At 43.6% G+C, this 27,096-nt stretch overlaps 1 protein-coding gene across 2 annotated transcripts in view; it reads left to right on the top strand.

The window, feature by feature from the left end:
* The first annotated feature begins 949 nt into the window (after positions 1-949).
* chd7 (chromodomain helicase DNA binding protein 7) overlaps positions 950-27,096 on the top strand; it is an 80,489-nt gene continuing 54,342 nt past the window's right edge. The window contains exons 1-3 of one of the 2 annotated variants that reach the window (XM_039816406.1): positions 950-1,268; positions 22,352-23,898; positions 25,906-26,231. In XM_039816406.1, the coding sequence (XP_039672340.1) occupies positions 22,473-23,898; positions 25,906-26,231 (1,752 nt within the window). In that variant the 5' untranslated portion in view covers positions 950-1,268; positions 22,352-22,472. Of the gene's footprint in view, positions 1,269-22,351; positions 23,899-25,905; positions 26,232-27,096 lie in introns of those variants that run through there. The other variant, XM_039816407.1, reaches the window with a different exon arrangement.

Below are 27,096 nucleotides of genomic sequence, written 5' to 3'. Positions count from 1 at the left end.
GAGCTCACTTCTTTCTGACTCCACATCCCCAGATGTTTTTGTTTTCATACCTGTAGTCCTCAGCCCCGATCAACGCTGACTCGAGTGACATCACTTGAGAACATTTAGCACATTTAGCAGCCGCAAAAGGCTTTACACGACTTTTTCACATATGCAGTCCTAACACCTGTAAACAGACTTTTGATTGGTAAAATCGGTGGAGTTCCCCTTTAAGACAACACTTATGTGCACACAAAAATGAAGTGAACCTGTCCTTTAATTGTTAAAAAAAAAAAGCATTTACAACGGACAGATGCATTCTATATACAGCACTATTAAAGAGGTAACCTTGTACTTGTGTCAGTCATAATCAGCACTCAAATGAAGTTTCCTGCTCCTGTTGGCTTGGCACTTTTCCTGTTTGCACATGGTTTGTCACATGGTCCCTAAAAGAGTTCTGGGTGGTCATTATAACTAAAAAAAAAAAAAAAGTTTAAAGCCACTGTTAGTGATATTTCATAATTCATTTTGATTTTACTGCAGTCATTTCATTCACAACATAAACCTTTAACACCTAAAACAGCAGAATAGCAGAGCTATCCGGCTAATATAGATTAGGCTACACCCAACCCGACCTAACTTGGTCATCATAACAAACGGGTAACTAAAACAGAACAGAGCTCTCTTGATATCGGTTTGTATTAGACTTTCAAACAGGTTTCTTGTTTCTTGTCTTATCGTATCTTTCTTTTCTATTATTTATAACAATAAATAAAAAAAAACCATCCAATTTTGACTTACAGTTCTAAACACCAAACCCTAGTCAAACGGACGCCCATGTAGCCTTTATTTTTTTACAATCCTCTCAACAAGAACTCACAGAAAGCGTCACACGGGCACGGCGGGGTCAGTGACCGCGCACGCCGCCTGTTTATCTCTATGAGAGATTCTCGGGAGCGCGCCCCCCCTGGCCGAGGAAGGTGAGCGAGTGTCTGGAGGGGAGGACTCGGGAGCGCGACCAGCCGAGGGATCGATCGGATTAAACTCGATTTGAGTGAAATTAACACAAAGGAGAGAAGAGCAACGCACACTCGTTGGCGAGGTCGCGGATGCGAGACACGCCGGAGAAATATTTCATGAATAACAAACTTGAACTTTTTTTCCCTCTGTTTATTTATATTTCAAACGAAAAAGGACCACGGTGGATTTTTTTTCAAGCAAGCGGAGATACTAACCCTACTAACGAGGAGTTGATTTGATAAAAAGCCCGAAGTGACCGAGCTTGTTGGGTAAGCTAACAAATCCTCCTTTTGAATGAGTGCATTTTAAATTTTGTCGAGCATAATTGAATACGAATGTGAGGGTTTCATATTAACCACTGATCCTGAATCAAACCCGTTTATATTACAGGCTATCTTCATAGTAAGTTTTCCATACTTTTCCAACGCAATCGCACTCTTTAATCAGTCGTGCGAGTTGGGGTTTCAGCCCGATTGGCATTTCATTCAGGGCTAACTCAATGGAAAGCTTATGTTTAACACTGCTGGTTTATTTAGCTTCTGTTTTATTTACTCATTTGAGCAGAAAGTCATTGAAGGTCTATGTAGCTGCCATGCCGACATGCTAACAATAGCAAGTTTAGCTTTGCCACCCGCTGCATCGCTCCCACACACGCACAACAGTCCCGTAGATAGTTGAAAAGTGGAAAGAAAAATCTCCTGCACTGCACGGAGACCCTCTCCGTTTCGGAGTCCTTTCCCTTGACAACTTGTTGAATTTTGTAAAATAAAATATTGACTTAATGCAGTTTTAAAGTGTAAGTGTTAGCCCTGTTAGCTAATTGTGTTGAAGCTTCTAGGAGACACGAGGTGGCTCGAGCGTAGAGGTGAGTCACTGGCCGACTGAATGAGCGGAGCTCTCTGAGTGAGATTCCCAGCGGACAATACTTGGCATATATTGCCAAAAACGCTTCGCCAGAGTAGCCTATGGTTAAAACGTTTCTGCACAAAGTAGAAAATAATAGTTGTATTTCCACTAAATACGTGTGTTTTTTGTAAGGGGACACTGTGAAGTGTCCGTAGTAGTCGCTAGTTTATTGGACGGAAGGGACAGAGCAGTGGAGGAGAGGGGGGGTGGGGGCAGTGAGGCCAGGCGGTCATTCCATACAATCGTGTTTTTCCACGTTTTATATTACCAAAACCCATTTAAATGTCCGAAACAGCCTCTCGTCCTCGTGTACAGCTTCGGAGTAGCGAGAAAAGTGTTTTACTTTAATAAAAACCGAGATGAGCGAAGCGTTCCCTGGTCCGGAACGACGTGCGAAATACCGCTGATAGGCTAATTAGCCGTGCTAGCCGCTGGAGGTTAGCCCAGCGCTAGGACACCGAAGTTCTGCTAGCCAGCTCTCTTCCCCATTGTGTACGGCCGAAGACCACTTTTTTAGCCCCCCCCCCCGAGCTAGCTAGTAACCTGCTCGGGGCGGTTATCGGTCGAAGCATAGCTCTTGAGCAAGGAAATTAACTTTCCGCATTTTCGCTTCACTTTTTGTCGAGGTTAAAAGGCAAAGGACGTCCTTTCCGTGTTTCGGCTTTTGTTATGAGAGCTTGTTTGTAATGTTACATTGTATCCAGCGACCGAAGTTTGGTAACCTCTGCGGCTACACTTGTTACATTATGTGGACGGGCGAAAACACTCAAAGCACCTGCCCATGCACTTCTCACTAGTTACAGCAACATATACACAAACGGTTGTGCTTTTTCTTTCTTTTCAATGCAACTTTATTTCGTGTGTCGCTTGCCCTCTTTCTCCATTATGTGTTCTGTAATCGGTCAACTTGCATAATGGTCACCCTGTCGCTCTCACGTAACTTTGGCTGCTCTATCTCTGGGGGAAAAAAAACGCGAAGCGTTGTATCGCCAAATCACACACACACACACACTTCGCTATTCATTTTCACATGGTGGTTTTATTCGCATTCAGTACATCGTGTGCTGGTTCGTTATTTTTCCTCCTCTTGTCTGCTATAGAGTCAGGAGCTGCTACCCCCACCACCTTGTGTCTGTGAGCCAAGATGGCAGCTAGTCATGTTTAGTGGGCCACAGAGGGAGAGATAAGAGGCCCCGACCACACACACGTACACACAGCACACAACAGATGTTCAGCACTATTTGGTCTCTCTCCCGTTTGTCTTCTCTTTCTTTTCTTGTGGTAAAAGTTGAGGCACTCTTCTCCCATTCAGCCTCAAGGCTGCCTTGGTTTGTTAAAGAGGCAGTTGGTCTGGACTAAGCTGTAGATAGGACACAAAGTTAAATTACCCCCATTGTGATCCGCATGTAGTGACATCTCAGATTCCTTTTTTGAATTTAAGATTGTATAGGTTAAATGGCCTAATCCAAGCATATGAGTGGTAGTTTTATTCTGTTTAGGAGTTACTGTTTTTTATTTTTTTTATTTTAAATTTAAACTCAAGTTGGCTTTTTCTAGAAGTTGGCTTTGATTGTCTTACATTTGACTAGGAGGCCTTGGATGAAACAAACCCTGACACCGGCATTAGTCAGCCGAGAAGCGTGGAGAAGAAATTGGTGCAAAATAATACATGCATTAACATTTGAAACTATAGGAAGCAAAGTGTTTTGAAATCTAATTGTTCTCAATACCATAAAGTCTAAAATATGTCGATCTGTGGCATGCAGAAGTTTCTCATTTTCCATATTCAGTCCCATGCCCAACATGTTGGCAATGTCCCGACATGGCCTCTCAAACAGCTAGGGAAATCCCTGCCACCTTACACTTAGGGTAAGATATGGCGATACACCACATGCAGCAAGGTGACTCGTACCCTACGAAATACAACATTGATTTATCATTTAATTGAGATTTCACAGAATGATGCAATTCAATTTACAGTCTACTATCCATGCATTGGTGCTTGTTCTCCACATTATCTTATTTTAAGACATTCAAACTAACATTTCTAATGACCATGAAGATTTAACCATGCTACTGTGTGCCATGGCCTTGTTCAGTCACTTTAGCTTTTTGTTTGGAACAGGTGTCCCATCAATGTGTCACGCTTTTGAATAAGCTGTTCCCTGTTATTTTGACCTATGAATCATTAGTGTGATCAGCTTTGGTTATCTGAACATTTTCACTCATAACGTGCTACCTTCTAGTGACCTTACTCAGAGCAAGATAGCTAAACGTATAACCGTGTAGGAAAAGGGGCCAAATGAGGAGAGGCCAAAGGCAAACTAGGTCTGTGTGAGTATACGAATGAGAGATAAGAAGTCAGTAGTGCCCCTATTGGCGTGCAGAGAGCACTATAACTTGTAGCTGACAACACTGACGTTATTGTACTCTGCTAGTCAAAATGGCCATTGTTCACTTCATTGTCCATCCCATCTCATTTGACTCTCTTTGCTGTGTGTTCTCTACCAGCGTACCTTGCTAATGTTTTACTACTTAAGAGTGTAACTCATCAGGCTATTAGGTTTGGAGATTGCTCTCTCTCTTTAATCTCACCTTTAATTTCTCTCATTTAGATGAAATTACCCTTTATTTATATTTGTTGTTGTTTCTTTTATTTGTTCCGACTGTAAAGCACTTTGTGACCATTCTTGTCTGTGAAAGGTGCTATATAAATAAATTTTACTTACTTACTTTCATATATTAAATTATCAGTTCACAACAGTTTCTGCAGAATGTTTTTTTTATATTAATATGGATTTTTTTTTTTTTTTCCTCTGGAGGCTGAGAGGAAATTTATATCAAAAGCACATTTTCACTTTCAACGTGACTTATTGCCCTACTATTCTAAAATGAATTCATGCCGAACTTGAAGCATTAGCAGCACACACTCACATACTTGGTCCATTTAGGTGACAAAGTTGATTTGCAAATTCAAATGTATTTGCAACATTTGACAAAATCAATTGTCTTGTCAATATTTTGCAGTTCTAGTATGTTTTTATTATCACCCACGGAGTGTGAAGTAAAGTGACTTGACTAGATGTATTAAACATGGCCGTATGGCCTTGTCCAAAAATACTTCTGTGAGGATTAGAATGAGAGTAATGTCTAAGATACTCATGTCACTGTCAAATTGACTGTTTACGTGAACAATTCTACCTAATAATTGGATAATAGCCCAACAAAAAGATAAAATCCGAAACACTTTAAAGTAATTTATTATATAAACTGTATCTTTTGGTAGTTGACAAACGTTTAAATCCTATCACCAAGGGTGGAATTTCCACTGTGGATGCAGGAAACAGTCCAGAAACATTTTAAAATCAGTTTTATCCCCCTGCTCAGTTTTACTTTTTTACATTGAGTGCTATCTCTCAGACCATGCTTACTAGCTAATGGGTAGAGCTCTTCGGAGGCTGTATACAGCCTTGCAGCAAGCTCTGCAGGGAATTCTACTTTCTTAGCAACATAAACCCACCATGTCATGTATATTTTTAGCATTTTGAGTTACAGATGAGATGACATACATTCCTAAAGAGACATTGTAGCTGAACATCGATAAACGACAACTTAATATAGTGATTTTGATACAGAAATTGAAAGCGGCAGGCTGATCAATCTGTATTGATTGATTTCACTCTTTATATGATTAAAGTTGCAAAAACATGATCTTTATGCCATAGGTCTATTCGCTTAAAATTGAAGGTTAAAGATAGAAGCTTGGCTAGAAAAAGCACTAACAGTTTATTTTTTTGGCTGTCATCAGGTGCCCTCATGACTTTTTAATTTTTTTTTATATTCAATTAGAAAGTAATGGCTACGAGTTTTTGGGTCAATGCAGATTTTACCAACTTGACTTTTCTTATACTAGTATTCTCCCAAACACCACAGGGCGTACATACAAAATCTGTGAATAAGCAACAAGTAGTAGAAAAGCAGTCTGGCTATCACCAGGCCAAGCTCAATCTTTTAAGATTGAACATTAGTCTGGGGAGTCTGCTCTGTATTTTCTACTGCACAAGAGGCGTGACCAACGGTCATAGTTCAAATGACTCTGTACCGAATTGGATAGTCCTTCAACCAATCAGACCAAAGATCTGGGAGACGTAGCAGCGACAGCGGCATCAACGGGTTGCTGTGCTTCGGTGGCCGCCATGTTGAATGTAAACAAAAGGCTGCTTGCCGTCACTACTCCATCGCCATTGTGTTAAACCCGCCAATAGCGCGCCAGGTGGATAAGCCAGATTGTGATTGGTCCCCGCAGATTTGTAGCGGAAGCAGGATAGACAAATGTACAGCTTTCCAGCCTGAGCTGCAGGGCGAAATCAAATCGCCGGCAGATCGGGCTGGGTTTACCCAGTCTAGTAGAAAAGAAGAGGGCAGACGTAAAGGAAAGCAGGCTGCCTGGCAACAGTAGTAAACACATCCCTGAGAAACGCAGATGTTTGTAGAGGCCGAGCTGCTCAGCCAGTCTTCCCAGCCGACCATGATGAACTGAAAGAGCAGCTTCAAAAATTGAAGCTCTAGTTAGCTCAAATTCTAGTTAGGCGCGATAACTTTGCGGAGCCTTCGCGCTGGAAACGATGGTCGCGGTGACGTCATTTTATGGCTCGCGCACCTCGCGCCAGGAACACCGCGGCCACCGTAAACCTAGCTTTAGAGGCCAGTACTGGGCAGACATGTTCCCTGTGTAGGGTAGATGTCACCTGATGCTGCTGTGCTCCTGTTAGACAGTTTAATGTTGGCTATCTGAGCCAGGGTACTGGTGTTTGTTAGAGTGGCCATTTTGTCTCCTATCATGTGTCGTGGATGGCAGCCCTGTTAGCAGACATGAGAAGTGGTGCTGTTGTTTGTCATCTCTTTCATCTAGCTGTCTATTGCTCCACCTCCACCCCCTCACCCACCCACCCACCCACTCCCTCCCTCTCTACCCATGCATGAGATCCCTCCTGTTCTTTCTACTCTTCATTCTCACCCTTTCCATCCCTCCTTTCTATCTCTCTTCATCTTTGCCTGCTTGCCTGTTTCCTCCCCTCCCCTACCTCCCTCCAGTCCTCTCATTTCCAGCCAAAAGGTTAGCGGGGGTCTTTAGCACCGTGGTGACATTCAAAACTGAGTGTCATCGCTGTCTCTCTCTTTCTATCTCTCTCTCTCTCTCATCCCTCCCTCCCTCTCACCTGTCTCTCCCTCTGCCCCCTCCTCCTCCGCACTCGCCTCCCCATCCCCCCATCCTCCTCCTGCAGCGAAGGCCTTCTGGACCAAGTGCTGTGCCTAGAAGAGAGACTGGCGTTAATACAGCTCTCAAGTGTTTGTGTGTGGGCTGTATGTGTGATAGAGGAGACGGCCTGTCAAGTACATCTCTGACCCATATGTGTGTGTGTGCCATTTTAATCTATCCTTGACCTCTCCCAGTGTTGATGTGTGTGGCATATCCTGTTTTTCCTCTTCATCCTTCAGCCCCCGTGCTCCATCTAACCTTACTGCTGCTGGGAAACAAATAAGCAAAGCTAAAACCCAGGAATCTCCACTGGAAATTTTTGGGAGTGTTGTGCCGTCAGCTGCTGACGAATCCCATCGCTGAACAGTGGCGCCACGAAAATCTCATCAGTTTCTCGACGAGCGCTGTGGTTTAATGGCACTGTTGTGGCATACGCACATCCTTCCACCTCCCCTAGTTTTCTATCACCATTTCTGTCCGAGTGATTCACATGGCTGTTGAAAGGTTAAGTGCTGCTTGCTTGTGGAATCAACATCCAGTTAGGAAGATGAAGATGGATGCAAGGTCAGAGGCGAGAGATGTATTAAAAAGGAAATTACCCACATGCAAGAGAAGACTTATGCATCTCTCCAGTAAACCTGTTCCTATCACCCCTCTTCTTAAATGACACTGTTGCGTACATTTTTAGTAGCTAATGTTGGTCATTATTTATAGCACTCAAATGATTCAAAACGCCAGCAGCTGGATTTTCATCCTGATGAAAAATGTAACTCTTGCTGTAGTTGTAAAAAAAAAAGTAAAAGTGCTTAGGAGGTCCTATGCTGGATTCAAACCTACAACGGAAGCACTTTTGATCCTGTAGAGCGCATTGACTCTGGAAAAAGGGGTGTGTGTTATGTGCGTCTCAGGGGAGAAGTTACCCCACAGCTTTATATTAAGGACTCTGGAAGTTAATTGGTTGTTAGCAGGCAGGCAGGTGGGGCAGGGAGGGGAACCGGCCAATCTCTGGGGACACAGTTCAGACCTGCCTGTCCCCATTGGTCTAAAAGGGCATGTCAATAGCAGTGATTGATTAGGGAGGTGTGGGGGTAGCATGCTAGAGTGTGTGTGTCGTTTCTGTTTGCTCTTGCATAAAGTAGTAGTTTAGTGTCTTCAGTATTGTGGGAAATTCCTCATTGAAACCCTTTCTTTGGAAGCTCATATCTTATTCATATTTTGTTTTTAAAAATGAAAATCTAAACCGAGAAACCAAAAGGTACTGCCTGTGATGTTGCTCAGAAATTTTTCCAAAGTTTCATCTTAATCTCTCATCACAGGGATGACAAATCTCTCAACAGCCCAAAACCACTGGTGGTTTTTTTGAACAGGCTGAAGAGACTTGTAGCTAGTGACGAATCCTGTAGATTTTGAAATATCTACCCCCTTTTGAAAGTTTGACAGAAGTGGCAGGGGTTTCCCCAAAGCCTGCAACAGCTACACTGTGTCACTGTGATAACTCATTTGCATCCCCGAGCAACAATTTCCCCCTCACCTGCAACAGTTTGATTTCAGATTTTCTTTTAGGTCCATTGACTTTTTGAGCAAAATTCAAGCATCCGTATTGAAATAGTCGCACGGGGGAAAAAAGTTAACAACAAAATCTTGTAAATGAATTGAAAACACAGGTCTGATGTTGCCCGTCGCTGTGGTTCAGTCAGAATACTCCAGCCAGTCAGACTTTTTGGCGAGGTTAAACCATCACTGGTTGTCATCCCAAAGGGTAGGTTTACCTCATCTAACCTGGCCAGGGTCCGAAATTAACACGTTTTCCGTTTGGCGAAAGCTGCATTTACTTTCCTCTGTTCCTCTGCTGTCTGCATGTCTGAGTTTCGCGGGGGCGGGCACGCCAAAGGCCAGCCACCACGTCACTTCTGTTTTACTGATAGCTAGCGTTTACCTCAGGCTAAATAATTGGCTAGTAAGTGTCGATTTTTGGCAGCCAGCCTTCCAAAAGAAAGCACAATGAAATTAAATGTTAACCGATTTTAAGGAAACCGAGTCTCAGTTCACCCGTCCGGGAGGCTCGGACACACTTTCCGCACTCGGGTGTCCGCGGACAGCTGTAGGCTTGTACCGGTGTTGATGTTCGGTGCATTGTCATGGACGCCCTAAGAATTGGGGTTGTCGAGGGTTTTCAACTGGTGATAACAGTGTATTTTTATACAGCATTTCACAGCAATAAATCCATAAGCAATCAATTAAATGGCAATAAATCCTTTCTCTTCATCATATGCTGCATTTCACGAGTCCAGAGGAGGACCTTGAGTCGGTTTGTGATGTTTTTGTGAATGTGTAGTGCCTTGACTGAAGTTAAAATGGTTGCAGCCAGTTCTTGTGAGTCTGTTTCTGTAGAAATCGCCTCCACCGTCAGGTATGTTCATTTGCCCCAGTTGTAAACGTGTAAGCTTTAAAGAACCACAGCAGTGCTACTGTTTGAACCCGTCAATTGCATCGTTCCTGAGAGCTTTTCACTTTGAACAGACGCTGCTCACCTCATTGCTGCCACTACATATCCTTGTCTAGGAGCATTTATAATAAGAGTTGTAGCCACAAGACAATGTGGAATAAGATTACCACTATATTTGCAATACAAATCAAATCGGCACCCATGTATCGTGAAAGAATCTAATCCGGACAAAAGCATATCGTCCCAGCCCTAACTGAAACGAGTCCAGTTTTAAAACTAACCACTCCAATACAGTTTTGTCATCCAGCATGGGACAATATGAAAATATTTTCCATGCTGGTGTGCCGAAATATAATCTGGTGTAGTCTTTCTTTTGACCTTGAATGTGAAAGATTTAATGCTGCCAGTTTCTGAAAGGTTTTAAAACTGACAGTGGAACATTTTAAAATGATTCCTGTTATCTGAGAATTCACACAATAATTGGCAGTGTAAAAATACATTTAGTCTCTTTTCCATGCTGTGCTTCCCTGTGTTTTCAATCCCTCCCTTTTTACTGTCATCACATCACACCTGCATCCCTCACCCTTTTTAATACACCCACAGATGCAAGTGATTTTCAAAGACTAGACAGTCAGTTTCAGAGAGCCTATAACAGGTTCTTTAGCTCAGTGATCTCTCTCTCTCTCTCTCTCTCTCTCTCTCTCTCTCTCTCTCTCTCTCTCTCTCTCTCTCTCTCTCTCTCTCTCTCTCTGTGGTTCCTTGGCCACCCCCTGTGGCCTACTTCTCTCTCCTCCTCTCCTGTGCCTGTCTCTCGGCCTGTGTCCTCTGGGATCAGACTGGTAGCCGGCCAGTGGTTTTTCCTACCACATGGTAAAGGCAGGGAACAGATTGGATAAACACAGCCCTTTCCTGCTGACCCACCCCTTCCCGAAACACACACACACTGTCCATTAACGAAGCAGCCGTGCGTAAAATAACCAGATTTTCTCTAGCTTCACTGCTTCTCTCTTTCTTCTCTCGCTTTCTTGATTTCCCCCTTCTCTCTTCCTTCCTTCCGGGCCTCAAATCCCAGCCCCAAACACACTGCCCTGCATCCCCTCACTTGAGCGTAATTACACACACAGCTAGCCAGCTCCCGCGCGCTGTCCTCCATTTGGGAACAAAGGTATAAATTATAGCAGCTTAGATCCTAGTGGTAATGGGAGGTGGGAGGGTGCACACGTGCTCTCCAGAGGAAGAGGGAGATCACTCACTCCTTCAGGTGTCTAGTTAGGTTGGGTCTGCTAAGCTTTTGGTGTAGTTTGTTTCGTTGGCTGCGTTTTGTTTCTGTGCCTGCCTGCCTGTCTGTCTGTGTCTCAGTGGAAAAATGGTGTTGACATGGCAGAGATTTCCTGTAGTAAAGCCTGGAGGCTACAGACAGTCTAGCTGCCAAACTTGTAACCACACAGACACGACTGCTTTGAGCTGCTGTTGGCTAATCTTTATCCATCTTCCTTCCTTCACCCACGACTAACGCTGCTTACACACAGTGATTTGGGGCTGTTTTGATTATGACGAAGCAGACTAGTTGGGACAAATAAAATTGAAAGTCTTGTTAAAAGGAACTGAATAAGGAAGGGGGTCTTTCTTATCTCTCAGGTCTAACTTCGGTGCATCGAGGGGGGACAACCGCAAGCAAATTGTCCTGACAGATTCCACCGACTGAAAAGATTACAATTTTAAAATTTTTTCACAAATGTGTAGAACGGAAGTTTTGTGGAGGAGGGCAGAGAGTGCCTGCAGGTGACGTCACTGTCTCACACACCTTCAGTCAGACTGGAAGAACGGTTACATCATCTGATGGAGGTATTGGTTGGAGTGAAAAACTTGGATACTCTTGACACTGTGGGACCTGCAATTTCCAGGTATTTTCACAATGTTAAATAGCCCCAAATAATTATTAATACAAGTAGATGATACACAAACCCCCCCAAGCATGATTTTCTGCAATACGTGTTCTGTAAAGTTTTCATATTGGTCAGGCTCTACTTTCAACATGCATTCAAGTATATGTATCTGTTAAAATATGAGAAAAGCCTTTTTTTAATGGGGTTCATCATTGATGGCGGTTTTCATTAGAGTATTTTTTAGTTTTCTGTTAAATTAAGACCTCTCTAATGCACTACAGCGGGGCAATACTGCTGACTGCCAGAGAAGCCATTCACGTGCACAAACTTGGCAGTGCTATTCTGTGGTTTCGGCTCGGCTGAACGGATGACCTCAATAGTTGTGATCTGACAGAGCTGCACAGTCGGTGTGAATACCTGAGCCTAGCTGGTGATTGGCAGTTAGTTTGATCAAGATTCGTGTTGTAGCCACTCAGTGATTACCTATGGTTTCAGGTGAGGTGGAGCTGATGTCGTTGGACTCACAGGCTTGTGTGCCTGCCTCTGGCAGTGAGGCACACTTTTCATATTTCTTCTCACTGTGTTTAAACTGGATAATAAAAATGTCAGCCACTACAAAGTCAAAGTCTTGATACGGTATCTTCTATTTTGGGATATAAGCAGCCTGGGGTTACATGACATATAGTCTATATCGACGGTGTTTCATTTTCGGGATTGCTCAGGTGCCGCCCGAAATTCCGCCGGATGTCCCTAATTTTCGTCACGATGTCCGTCACCTTCCACTTTTTTGTGTTGGAGCTCTAAACTCTGGTTGATTTATGAGGACTATGGTTAACTGCTCCTCAGATCTCTGCAGGGTCAATCCAGACTAAAACAACTTTGGAACGAGCACATGTTCCACCAAAACAAGTTCCTTCCTGAGGCTATTTTGCAGTGGCACTGTTGCTCCGTCCGGCGCTTAGCCCAGAATGTTTTGTGGACTAGCCGGGCCCTCCTTTGCAGCGCTGTGGAGGAAGGTTTGGCAATGCAAGACTACATCACAAAAAACAAAACAAAGGCCTCCCTCCAATCCTGAAACCATCTCAGCTGTCAAGAGTGCTTCTATTTCATTTCCCAGGAATTACCAGTAGCCTAAGGTAGCAGGTTACATGACATTATGTCAAGGTACCACCCCAGGCTTCCTTAAAGCCATTTTCCAGGACCATTTGGACGGTTCTAGTTACTCAAATGTGAAAAGTTATTGCTTTTCTTGGGTCTTTTAATATAGTAAGTGAAATACTATAGGGTTTTGGATTCTTAGACAAAACATGACATCTGCAGGGTTTTCCTTGGGTTTTTAAAGCACTTAGGTGCAAATTATTTCATACACTTATTTGCATATTTAGTGACGCCATCGCACAATTATTTGCCTAAAGCTTATGGGTTGTCGGTTGCAGCAAGGGAGAGATCACTAAAGCAGAGCTTGGAGAAGCAGCTTGTCACTAAAATTAGAATAGCTGGTCCACCTTAAAGGCCTCATGAAGTGAAAAATGTTCCAGTGTTAAGCCTGTGTCCCTATGATGCATGTTCATTTATCTATTCTATGCCAAATATTTGTTAAAATTTGATTATTTTTACATTACTCATGGTTGGTTCTCTTCCTGTGTTCCTTGGGGGGCATTTAATAATTGTATGTCCGATGAAAACCTTTTTATCAAGTTTTAATGTCCCGCCCCCGTGACTACAAATCCTCCCTGTTACCCGATCTGACACAGACCACAGGAGCACATAGTTAGGATTATATGACAAGGTGCAGTAAGCAGGTGAAATAAACCTATACATAACCTATATGTGATGAAGAAAAGATTGGTGTTTTGATAATTATAACGAGATAAATAAACAATTAACAAAGAGACACAGGATTAAAACTAGGAAAATGTATTTTCGTTTTTTTTGTGAGTGACTGATGTGAGCAACAATCTTTGAAATTTGTCCAGTATTAATCGAGAAAGCGTTTTTTGCCACGGACAGGCTCAGATTATTATTGTGAGTGTCTGACAACATTATGGAAAGGATCCCTACAGAGGTAGGCCTTTTCAAAACCTCTTTAAGACCTTTCTGTTTAACCAGAAACGGCTCTGAGATCGCTAGCGCTTAACCCAGACTCCATTAAAAATTAAATAAACTTGACGATTTCACATGTAAATCGGTAAGCTGTGTTGTGATAGTTGAAAAAGTGGAAGACTGCCCAAAACGGATTTTCATAGTTTTATTTTGTTTGTCGACTTTGAATGAAGCTTGAAAAACATACGGTGGCGAGAAGTCCTCCACAACAGATAACAGACTTTCTTCCTGTGGTTCCATGTTCAGCTACTGTCACTCTGGCGGGGGACGGTGGAGCGTAATGTCCATGCAGCGCTATTGGCTACTTTAAACGGCAATCAATATCCGAGACGCGTCCCTCCCTGGCTTCTTGTTTTTACCAGAAATATGCATGTATGTGGAAACAAATGGCGCTCTGACTTCTGTTTCACCAGGCCTTTTTGGATGGATGGATAGATGGATACTTTATTGATCCCCAAGGGTAAATTCAAGAGTTAGTTGAATTAGAGTTAGTGAGCTTGTGCTGAAGTTGTTACTAGCACGTGACTAACCCTCTTCACTTTAACCAGAAGTTGAAGCATGCTGCACCTAAGATGTATAATGGCAGGGAGAACCCTGCATTTAAAGATGTCACTTTGCTGATTTCTTAGATCTAGATTTTTCATTTTATTTTGGCGTCTTTTTTTTTTATAGACCAAATGAGTAATTGAACAACATAATTAGCAGATTAATTAATAATAAAAATAATCATTACTTGCTTCTTTCTTTCATAGTTTCCCTCTGTTAAGCACCAACATGTTGTATTTCTCCAGCATTCAGTGTTTTGTGACATTTTATTCAGGGATACTTTTGACAAGTTGCCCAACTCTGATACTGCAGTATGCTTTTAAACATTAATCTGTTTCAGATAAACAATCCGATTAATATTAATTATGAGGCCCTTATCTTACAATTATATGTAAAGGATTGTCTTTTGTAGGAATACATGTACTGTAACTGATATGGACATCAGCATGAATGACATGTACTGTTACATTTCCATTATATGATGTACTGGGAATCACTTCTAAAACAGTTATATTGTTGCACCCCTAATAATCAAGAGTATTGGCTTTCATGCAGGGATGATGGGAGCTTGAGTATGTCAGCTGTCACCTCTGAAAACACTGATAAACATCAGTGTGGTCTTGTGAAACCACATAAGTGAATACAACTTCCCAAATTTGTTTTACTTTTTCTGACACTGGGTAGATTTGTGAAAGCGCTGTTGGATAGGAACTTGAGGGCCTGCTATGCTGCTGATAAAACACATAAGTATGTTAACCATCTGGTATTGTAGCCCAAGCTGACGGTAAAAGAGGCAGGCGGATTAGTAGTGGTGCTGTATTAGGGCTGCAACTAACAATCATTTTACATTGATCGGTTTATTACTTTCTCAAAGCCCAAGATGAAATAATCATTTTCAAACAATTGTTTGTCTGACCAGGAGTCCAAAACCAATGTATAAAGATATGAGGCAAAAAATGGTCGCATATGCGAGCATGCAAGGTCATTGATTCATACCATGCTGTACCAAATAAAGGGTGTGACCGTACCATGTGCTTTGTGTGACCAACTGAAAAAGTTAAAAGGTAGTCTGGAGCCCTAAATATGGTGTAATATCACAGAAGACCAAGAAAACTAAAGATATTCATATTGAGAAGCAGTGAATCTGATAGTTTTGCTTAAAACATTTAAATGTTATTCAGTTATCAAAATAGTTGCATATTGACTTTCTGTAGCTCAACTAATCAATTAATTGACTAATTGTTTCAGCCTGACTGTGGTGTTCAAATTGTGTATGTTTGTGTTGTCAGACAACTGCACAAATATTAAATAGGGATTCAGTTGTTCTTAAATGTTGGCCAAAGTTGGCTAGCGTAGAAATCTAGACCCCCCTAGCGGCAGCAAATGTAATTTGCAGCAAGGGGGGTCTAGCAACTCTCCGTTGGCTTGCGAGCTGGAAAAACCATACTCTGGTCAGGCCAATCACATCGTGTATAGAGTCGGTGGGCGGGGCTTAACATAATGACGGCAGAGTTGCGACTGTTCCGCATGAATTCCCCGCTACTTGAAAACAAAGAAGATGGCAGCTGCTGCTGCTGGCGAACAGCGGTCTTTCGAGTCTGCTTTAGCTGCGACTCTGGAAAACTTGGAGTTAAGCTTTTCTTGGAGAAAAGAACAAAGAACGGCTCTGAATTCATTCTTAAAAAAGGAAGATGTGTTCGGAGTTTTGTAAGTATAATCTGTCAACTAGCTCCTACCTTCTTGGTTGCTCTGCCTGGTTGTAGCACTATCCTATTGCCTCACCCTAGGTGAGAAAGGGGAGAGAGAGTGGGAAGACATGCAGGAAATCGTCACAGGTCGGACTCGAACCCTGGACCTCTGCGTCAAGGCATAAGCCTCTCAGTATATGTGCGCCTGCTCTACCCACTGAGCAACCCGGCCGCACTTTTTAACACTTCTGATTCACTTGATTGTGTTGAGTGCACACTAACAGGCTATGATGTTTAGAGGTTTACACTGATGGGGCTGTGTGGATGTGTTGTCCTTTTTTAAAATAATTTTTTTTTTCAACTTGGAAAAAGTAATTAAGGCAGAAATTGTTTGCTCCCATATCCTAAAGCTTGTGATGTGAACAGTACCTGGTATTTGCATTTTAATGTATTAAATTTTCCGATGATGGCAGAAAGCATAGCGCTACGGCAAAAGTTGAGCCAGAATCGGTGTTTTTTTTTTGTTTTTGTTTTTTTTGCCAGATCTTTGGGTTTCTCGTGGTTGTTGGTATGGACATGCTCTTTCCTCCTCTGCACTCCTTAACACGTGTGCTTTGGCAGTGGCTGCAGAGGGGAGTATGGTGGGATAAATGCCTCATCCTTTGATGAGATTTGGTGTCTAAAGCGCCACACTGACTGTTCACCTAATTCCTTTTGCAGTGACAGCTGGGCCTCAATGCGTGCACGTGTGTGTGTGTGTGTGTGTGTGTGTGTGTGTGTGTGTGTGATATAAGAGACGAGAGCGCAGGCTGAAATGGCAGAGGAAGTGGTACAGAAAGTTAAAACAAAGCTGGGGAAAGCAGAAGTCTTATCTAGTCAGTGACGGTTAGACTGAAGAAGTTTTCACTCAGGAAAAGAGGGATGAACAACACTGGAGAGGGACAAAGGTGGCTGAGAGAAGAGAGGTGACATGCATAGGTAAATGTGTCCAGCTCTGTCCAAGGTGCAGACAAACGTTATCCTGTGGAGGCTAATTTCTAGCAGCGAGTGAGAAAGAATCCCTTGCCTTCCTACTTTTATCTACTGTAGAGCTGTGATCCGATGAAAGCCCCAAGGCTTCGGCACACAAACGCAAGCATTTACAGCAACCTTTATTCTGTATTGTAGAATTCAGTCTAATGTAGCATGCGTCTGACTGAGTTGACAGGAAATCAGTTGCGTTGGTAGTAACTTGTTGCAAAGGATGTGAAAATACCCTCAATTACACTCACCTGCCACGCACGCTCGCGGTCACATGCACTTTTCTCTCTTTCTGTAGTGATTGAAATGCACAGGAAGTGATGTAACTCACAGCGCTGCTGCTTTCTATCTTTTCTATCCTTTTTTATTTCTTGTATATTCTGTGTGTGTCTTGTTTCTTTATATTTGCTGCTGTAGCACTAAAAGTTCCCAATTTGGAATCTATAAATTTTTATGCCACAGCCGATATTTTCGCCATTTATTATAACTTTTTCATCGGAACTACTTTTGGTGGTGAAAATTAACATTCTATTACTAAATAACATATTGAATACTTGAAATCACAAGTTTCACTCGGAATTGTTATACTACTATTTGACAATTGTGGGAAAATAAAAATGTAATCTGTAATCCAGTATTTTTTCCCACTGTGCTGTTATTCCATCTCTTTTTATATAGATAGGTTTTTGCAGCTGTCTAATTCATGACGTGTAAACATTGAAACACTACAACGCTATCCCATCCCTCTCAGCCAACAATGGAGAAATGTCGAGTTATAACGGAGCAGTGTCGTGTGTAGAGGTCTGTATGCAGGGCTCAACCAGGCCAGGCTTGGCAACCAGGTATCAGCTTTTGGTTGCCGAAGTTGACAATATGGTTGCCGTGTTTTAAACTGCCTATATTTGGAGCAATTCATTTCTTATGTAACTATACCACACATTTTAATGTAACCATGAGAGAATGGCTTGCAATCTAATTTCCCAACCCTCTCAAATAGGGGAGCAAAGGATCACAAAACTCCCGTTCCGGATCACGGTTTTGAGTCCCGGTCGGATCAATTTTCAGATCGGCACAAAAAAGGGGGGGCAATTTAAATGATTATTAAAAATGTAATAACTTTTAACAATAATTACTTCTTTCACCAGGACATTGCTGTTAAACAACAAACTGATGAGAAAAGGGTGTTCTACAATAACTTTGAATATACCACGAAGTTTACCAGTTTTAAGTAAACCTTTATTCACGTCTGCTAGTTTGTCTTTTAGCTCATAGCTTTAGCGGCAGATGGTTGTACGTCCCGCTGTTAGTCCTGTACGGTGAAATACAGTCCCACTACACCGTTTAGCTGTCAGCATTTTAACCGCGTTTAATCCAGTTACTACTGTAGCTAACGGAAGGCTAACTTTACCTGCTATGTAACGTGCTATTAGTGTTTACTAGCGTGAAATGCAAGTGATGCTTCTGTTGCCTCTGACGTCTGTTTCAGAGCATCAGAGAGCAGCGCAGACATTTAAGTGGCACCGTAATGAGGCACCGAAATCGGTGTTGCTATTCCATCCGGTAGATACTGGGCACCGGTGCCATATTTGCACTGGATTTTAACATTATACGCTAGCAGCCTAGTGTTGTTTTTTTGTTTTTTTTAGGTGATTTGAATGAAGGTAAACAGCAAATGGTCATGCGTAATGCCACTGCGCTCTGGCATGGCGCTGGCTGCTTCCGGAGTCACGCTGCACGCGCAATATTCAAATATTCGCTGTTGATTATTACCAAAGCTTAAAAAATGGTAGTAGGGACAGCCCTAGTTGTGTTGCGTTATCTGTTCTGGTGGTGTGTTCATGTCCTAGATGTACAGAACCACGTAGTGATTTTAAGTGGTGACTGAACCAGTTACTTATATAATAAAATATTGGTTGTGGAGGGTATGTGGCTGTAGCTCTGGCTCTTTAGCCAACCGGCTACTGTAGAGAATACAGGGATTTTGCTCTACCAGAGACTTCCTTGTTTTGGCTTGTATAAAAAAAAAAACACCTGGGAAGGCAGCATATCCCTGTGTTCAGAATTTCATTGGCTATACAAACGGTCAGACATCGGCACAATCTGTTGCAATTGGCTGGGTCTGTAAACTAAAGTAGAGGGGCGTGCACCTTCTTTCACCACAGGCACTTAAAGGCTACTGTAGGCTGTGGACGAGACAAGGATGCTCCTATTGGTTCAAGTGAGGTGTCAATCGAAAGGTCTGACTGCAGCAGTGGATTTGATAATGGAAAACAGCAGATGATTACATGTTTTACCCCAGGGAATATAGTGGATCATTGAATATCTGCTGCGAAATTTTTAATTTAAAAGCTGTTCATGGATATATTTTATTTCTGGACCTTTGTCAATGTAACAAGACCGTTTTTGTCAGAATATTATCGATGGCGTGGATTAAAATGATTTTTTATTGTTTGTTACTCTGACAGAGGTGGTGATTGTACCTGCTGTAGTAATTTGTAACTTGAAATGGTTTGCATCAGTCGTATCACAAGAGTTGTAGCTTTCCAAAGATGGGAGTCGTGTAAATAGCAGGATGCGTACAGAAAAGGCTGACGGCCTGTGGGCAGGCCGTTGGAACGTTAATGGGTTAATATCTGTACATCCCCTGCCTGCCCTTGCCTGTTGCTGACCATATTACAGTAAAGGGTTGACCAGCACCACAGCAGGCTCCCAGCAGAACGCCCAAAGGGCTCAAGTTTTGCTGTAGTCTTGTCATGCTTATGGTTGGGTATCGTTTGGGTTTTTTCCGATACCGGTGCTAAAACGATACTTTTAAACCGTGCCGGTGCCTGAGCCGATACTTACAAAAATAGGGGCATAAGTTATTTCACAATAACTTAGAATGCACCACGAGGCTTACTAGTTTCAAGTGAATGCACAGTCTGTTGCTTTTCCGACAACTGCAGCTGCAGACTGCTTAACATCCCGCTGTTGGAATCCTCTACAGTGAAATAGTCATACTTTACATCGTTTAGCTGTCAGCATGTTCAATCCAGCTGCTAGCTAATGGTAGGCTAACGTTACCTGCTATCAAGTGTAGCGTTAACTAGCGTCACATGCAGCGATGCTCCTGTTACCTCGAACGTCGGTTTCAGAGGGTCAGAGAGCAGCCCAAAAGGCATTTAATTGGCATCGAAATCTGCGTTGCAATTCGGTCCGGTACCACCGGTGCCATATTAGCACTGGGTTTCGGTACCCAACCCTAGTCATGCTAATGGGGACTGTTGGCTATGGTTGTAATAATCTTTATCGTCATCCAGAAACTCGATTTATGAACGGTCGTTTAATTGTGATAAAGTAGAGCAATTTATATAAATCTCACAGGGAACATTTTAGGTACTAAATAGGTACTTTAGGAGAATTGGTTTCTTGGTTACTGAATAGGTTGAATTACTTGCAGTCCATTCCATTCAGAAATGAAACTCAGGCTGCTTAATAGATCAGAATATCGGTTTTACTTTCTTTTCTGTAATCTTTACAAATGTGCCAAATTGTGGAAACTTGTGTACTCAAGGTTTTGTTTCTGGATTCCTTCAGAGAGCAAGTTTTTAAAGTTAAAGCTTTCAAATTTTGGTTACACTTTACTCGAACATATCTACATAAGAGTGACATGACACTGTCATGAACGTGTCCTAAACATTATAAACAAGTGTCATTTGGTTTTTGTCATGACAAGTTAGAGTTAGGGTTCATGTGTCATGACAGAGTCATGTCACTCTTATGTAGATCCCTTCAAGTAAAGTGTTACGCAATTTTTTTTTCTAGCAATAGTAGATGTCCAGAGGAATGGAGAACTGGTGGACGAATCAATTTAACTCTACTCCTGATCGCTCGGTGTGTGAGGTTCCCCTCGTCTACCCGGGTCTCTGTAACTTTAAAATGTACAAGGCATTCCCCTGGGTCCCCCTAGAGGGTGTAAATTCCAGTAGGCTATTTTTTCATATCGCAATATATATTGCAGGAAAAAAAAACATATTGCAATGTCAGTTTTTATCAATATTGTGCAGCCCTAATCATTAGCCTCTTTTACAGAGATTCCGCCATCACAGAACATAGAGGCGTAATAATGCCTTTGAACAGGCTGTGTAAAAGTGTACCCCACTTATTGCCATGATAGGCCTCAGTCAGCTGTACACTCAAACCCAGCCTGTCCTACTGACACTTTACGTGCCCCTCCGAAAACTGAGCCACAACAACCTGGTATTCCTGGGGCTACAATAACTTATTACTTATGTGATTTTGGGCCACAGTTTAGTCATTTAATTGTACAGAATATTTTTTGGAAAAAGAAAATTACATACTTGTGCTCACTATTTCCCCATGAAGAAATAATTAAACGTTTCACCACTGATACCTGCCGGGCTCTGTAATGAACCGGTAAGTTGATGAGGAAAATTAGTGGGAGGGAAGGGTGGAGTGTGGAGGAGGAAAGAAATGAGGTTAAGGGGGGAGGGGAACTCTGTAGCTGCAAAAGTTGGCTTGGGTGTTTTTTGATGTGCATAGAAGCAACAAGCAAACCACCTCCTCCCCGTCCCGTCTCCGATAGAATATACATGTGTATATGTATAGATCCACCTACCTCCACCCTCTCACTCAGTCGTCAGACTTGGTGTTGTGTAGGCCTCCCAGTCCCTTGGCTGTTGATTATACACACCTCTAGAGTCTTCAGTTTTTTTTAGATGTTTACACGCAAATACAACTAGTTCATTTATAGTAAAGTAGGCTTGCTGTATGCACGTTTATTTTCCTTTTACCCAGGGAGATCAACAGACACACACTGAGGCTAAAAAGGTAGCAGGTGGCTAACTCCCTCATCTTCAAACATCTGTCGGGACTGACTGACTGGTTAGTTTGCCAACTGAATGGCTTGCTAACCTAGCTACTGACTGACTGCCGTCCGCAAAGCTCTCTGGCCTGTTGGCTGGCTGGCAGCTGCTGCTGTTCAAACAGAGTTGCATCTGCTGGGCCTTTTGTTCTAATATACACACACACACACACACACACACACCCTCAATGACTCTGAGTGTGTGTTTGAAAAGAAAGAACCTCTTTTGTTTGGTAGTATAAAAGTGTGTGTGTGTGTGTGCGTGCCTTATGTTTATACAATTGACTTTTAGCTGCTAGCTTTTACTTTGGCTGTAACAAATTCACCGCAGTTAAGTTTTCAACCCTTTTCATTTAGAGAATTAGATGAATGCTTAAGACAAAATTCTCTCAAATAAATAGTGGAAGTGGTGTGTTTGAAGTCATTGGTGGCGGAAGTTGTGTAATGAATCTGCCTCTAAACATGTCTGAGCAGACCTGGACAACTGCACAAAATGCCAAACACTCCAGCTTTCTAACTACATTCATCATGGTCTTGGTCTTGTGCACTAATTTAAATTTTTTGTCTTTCTTGCTCCCCTCCCTCTTTTCTGTTCTGCTCTTTATCTTTCCCTCTCTCTGTCTGTCTCTCCAGGAACCTTAATTAGGACCATGGAGTAGCAAGCTTCAAATTAGCAGCTATCTGATTAGCTCCTCACTACACAACACACCTCCCTCCATCCAGTCCCCTCCATCTGTGGGGCCCCCACCCAGGCATGGCGGACCCAGGGATGTTGAGTTTATTCGGGGACGATGCAGGGCTGTTCTCAGATGGATTAGATGGTTTAGGAGAGTGCTTTCCTCAGCAGCCTGCTGCTGCCCAGTCCAACCCCTTAGCCCAGCAGACTAATCCCTCTCTGAACCATGAGCACCAAGGAAACAGGGGTTACCACCAGGGGATGATCCATGGCGCTGGGCCTGGCCCAGGGCAACCTAAATTGGGGCAAATGTACGACCATGGCCCCTACACAGGCTATGATCAACCTGGTGCCCCCGGCGGACGAATGCTGGCCCAAAATGGTCCCAGCCAGGGGCCACCAAACGTGAACACAGCCATAAATGGCTTGGCTTCCCACTACCATAATAACCCAGCTAACTCTAGCAACCCCCACCATGGGTACCCAGGTGACGCTGGGGGTGGAGGAGGTGTGGGTGCAGTTTGGGGCCAGCAGCAGCAGAACAGATCAGCTTATCAGCAGGCTCCGACACAACCAGGGGGCACCCCCAACCAGATGGGAGGCTACCAGATGTCTCAAGGCAACTATGGTGGGATGCAAGGCCCACCAACACCCAATGCAGCTCGCATGAACCAACACTACCCTTCACAGAGCATGGCACCCCCTCCTGCTCAGGACCCATCTCACTACCTGGGAAATGTTGGAATGGCGGGGGCCCAGATGAGACACCCCCAGCCCCAGTCACAACCCCAGGGCTATCCCAACATGGGCCACACACCCAGATACCCACACTCTCCCTCTCGACAGCCTCCCCACCCCCACCAGCACCAACAGGGTATGGGGGGGTTTGGGGCTGGCCAGTACCCTGGCTATCAGGCCCAGTATGGAGCCATGGGACCTGGGATGGGCCAGAGTGCTAATGCTAACGTCAATGCTAACACCAGCCAGGCCATGGGACCAGGGCAGCTTGGCCAGAGGTTTAACCAGGGATCAGGCCCAGCAGCTGGACAACAGGGGCAGCGATACCCCCCTGGACCACCCCAGCCACATCAGACCCTCTCTGCCCCGATGCAGCAGCAGGCAGGGCAGCAGGGCCAGCCTATGCACCCCCAGAATCTGCCCCAGGCCCAAAACCAGGCCCAGTCCCTCCTTGCCCCTCCAGCTCAGGGATCTTACCCCTCCCCCTCATCCATGTCCCCCATGCGGGTTTTGGGAACCCCAACACCACCTCCCCAACAAGTCAGACCCCCTAGCGCAGGACTAGCTGGACCCTCAGAGGTTGCAGGGTACACAGCCCTGCACTCTCCACATAATGCTCTGGCCCTTCCACAGAGACCTCCCCAAATTCCTTTGTCTGCCCCCCAACACCAGCAGCCCCACAACATGCCCCCCAATGCAGGGCAGATGTATCCCGGCATGGGGCCGCAGCGTGGTCCACAAATGGGGCCAAATAGGCCACAGCAAGGTAAGCACCGGACCGTTGATGCTGGCCCATCTTGCTTTTTGATTGGTCTCGCTTTTAGTCACTTTATTGGCATCCATTCAACCCATTCGCTTCCACCATAAACATTCAAAAACAACAGAAACGGGCAAACTGAAATATTCAGAATTTATAACAAATCAAAGTTTTCTTGACATTTACTGTTCTCATATCTCGCATGTAGTCTGTAAGTACAAAACAGAGCTGTTAAAGTTACTATTACACAGATGGTTGTGAACCAACTAGGGATTTAGTTTGGGTTAATTTTGCTTACAATAGCCCGACACCCATTAAAGCAACACTAAAGAACTTTTCCTTTTCGGTCCCCCTACAGGTTGGAAGCGGAATTGACCATTACCGTTCTCATTCAAACTACAGATCCGCTACCCCACACGTGTCAAACTCGAGGCCCGCGGGCCAAATCCAGCCCCTTGCTGATTTTGATCTGGCCCCTGTCTACATTTAGGTTCACAATACATTTTGGACCACCTACTTTTTGTCACTTTTCACAACGTGTTTTTGATGCTTTTTCCAACCGTTGTTGGCATTTTCTTCGACATTTTTGTCGACCAAACTGTAAGAGAGGAGACTATATGAGGCATGCAATAATTCAGTCAAAGATATTTGACTTTTCCCGTGACATAAAAGCAATACACTCTGTCTGGCCCTTGATGTGATTCTCATTTTCTAGTTTGGCCCTTAGGGAACTTGAGTTTGACACCCATGCTCTACCCGATCTAGCAAACTTGCATAGTGCGGTTTTAGCCGATAGATGGCCGCAAAGCGAATGCAGAAGTGCCGTTGACCCGGTTACGAGTTGATGAACCACTGAAACGATTTTGGAAACATTATTTTAAGGTACAAAAATCTTTGGTGTTGCTTTAATTGGTAACTAACCAGTCAAAAATATTCTCGGTGGCCTTGTTCCACAGTTAACAGTTGACATCCCTTAATCAACGCTCTCCCCCCTGTGAAGTATTCTCTAGAGGCTGGGAGTGAGGCGGAGGGACAACAGGGTGCGCTAATAATTACTAGCTAACTGCAACGGAAGCTTCCCCAGTGCTGCGTTTAAACGCTGTTGGAAATTCTACAAACATTTCAAAATGAACGGATAAAATAGCCCAATAAACATGGCTGGGAAATATCGAGGTTACTAAAATAGAAACACGAAGAGGAAACGTGTTACAGATGGCTATAATAATAATAATAATAATTATTATTATTATTATTATTATTATTATTATTATTTACCTCTCATCTATCTCAAAACCATATCACAAAAGTTGATATTGAATGCTTTTTTTTTTATTAACCAAAATACACAAAATGAAATCATGATAACAATCATTAATATTGGGAGTTTACAAAGAGTGAGTGAAGGCAGCAGTGAAACTATAGTCTTACTCTGGCCTTTTGACGTCCATTAGAACTAGCATTACTGTAGAATGACTATGAATAATTAGAGTGCAGATCCAAATAAATTGACTGAACTCATTTTTGTAGATGCAGAAATTTTTTTTTCTGCATCCCATGACATTTTTTTTTTTTTTTTTACCCTGCTTGTATGTCTCTTCCTCATGATATACACACCGTCCCTAGACAGTGGTCAGATCACACGGTCAGGCAATGCAGCATCTCTCAAACTTCTCCTCATGGACCGAGATGGTCCGCACTGTAAATGTTGTACCACCAACCCTCGAGTTGCTCGCTCACAACTGGAATACGGTTCAACCCTTTAGTTACTTCTGCACTTAAATCAAGCCCTTACACGTGAATTATTGAAGTAATTCAGAAACCTGATATGGTCTGTGAACCTGTAATGTTTATTTATTCCACACATATGAGTCTCTCTTTTCCCCTCTCTGACTTCATTGACCATTGGGTGAAAGTTGAGCTTAAGTTGCTATTGTTTTTAGGAGGTAAAACACTGTTCACATCATGCATCCATTTAGTCAGTGATGATAGTCTATTCCTCTCCCTCTCTACTCCCAGGGCCTCATGAAGCACCGGTCAGCCAGGGGGGAGATCAGTGTCTGCTCCAGGCCTCTCAGCAGGCCTCCCGCAGCGGGCAGCCCACTCCCATGGGCTTCCAGATTCCGACTCTCGGTCAACATGGAGTTCCCGTCCTAAACCAGGGCTTGGCACCACCTGCTCAGAACGCTCAGACGCAGCACACACACATGCCCCCCCAGCCCCACCACCTGCAGAGCACGCCCCCTGCTCCCAACCAGGCCTCCCACCCATGGGCACCTCCGCCTTCCGCTTCCCACCCGCTCTCCTCACCCCCTCTTACCCCACAGAAAGTGCCTCACGTACAGGTGAGTCTCCGTCAAACAAACGCTTTGATGTGGTAGCAACGCTGTGTGTGAGTATGAGAGAGATCAAGACTGCATTTGTTTTCATGTGTGGGTGTATTTCATGTGAGTGTTTATTTTTCATGTGGGTGGGGGAATGTGTGTGTGTGTGTGTGTGTGTGTGTGTGTGTGTGTGTGTGTGTGTGTGTGTGTGTGTGTGTGTACATGACATTTGAGAACACAGCAGTGCATCGGGTGCTGGTTCAGTGGGGTTGCGTGTGTGTGTGTTCATATCTGTGTGTTTTTTGCCTTTTTGTTTCTTCTGTTGTTGGCCCTGTGTGTGGTTGTGTTTCCGTGTGTGTGTGGGGAAATGGATTTTTGCAGCTGTTTGTTTCCTGTGCGCTGCATATCCTGAGATATATGCAATACACATACACGTGTGTGTGTGTGTGTGTGTGTGTGTGTGTGTGTGTGCGCACACATACACACAGAGGCGCCACCAGCATAATCTCGCCTCCCTCCTGCTCCCACATCTCCCCCTCCTCCTGTAGAGGAAACCTCCCTTCCTGTCTCTCCCTCCTCCCCGTCTCCTCTCTTTCCGCTCTCTCTCTCCCTGTCTGTCTGTCTCACTCACTGTTTGTCTTCTCCATTTTAGGGGTATCATCTCTAAGTTAATGTTGTGTAGCCGGATGTGCAGAGAAACAGACAGTTTGGAAAAGCAGGAGACAGTGAGGAGGGGGGGGGAAAGAGCTAGGGGGGTGATTAAGAGAATGGGGGAGGGGAAAAACATTAAGAGGAAAGAAGTGGGAAAACAAGCAAAGATCTCAAGAGAGGGAGTCCAGGATCTCTAGCAAAGGAGACGAGGAGGGGAGGGCTGCTGGGAAGAGGT

The sequence above is a fragment of the Perca fluviatilis genome, chromosome 11 (genome assembly GCF_010015445.1).
Source record: "Perca fluviatilis chromosome 11, GENO_Pfluv_1.0, whole genome shotgun sequence".
Lineage (NCBI taxonomy): Eukaryota > Metazoa > Chordata > Actinopteri > Perciformes > Percidae > Perca > Perca fluviatilis.
This window is presented reverse-complemented; position numbering and strand designations above follow the sequence as displayed.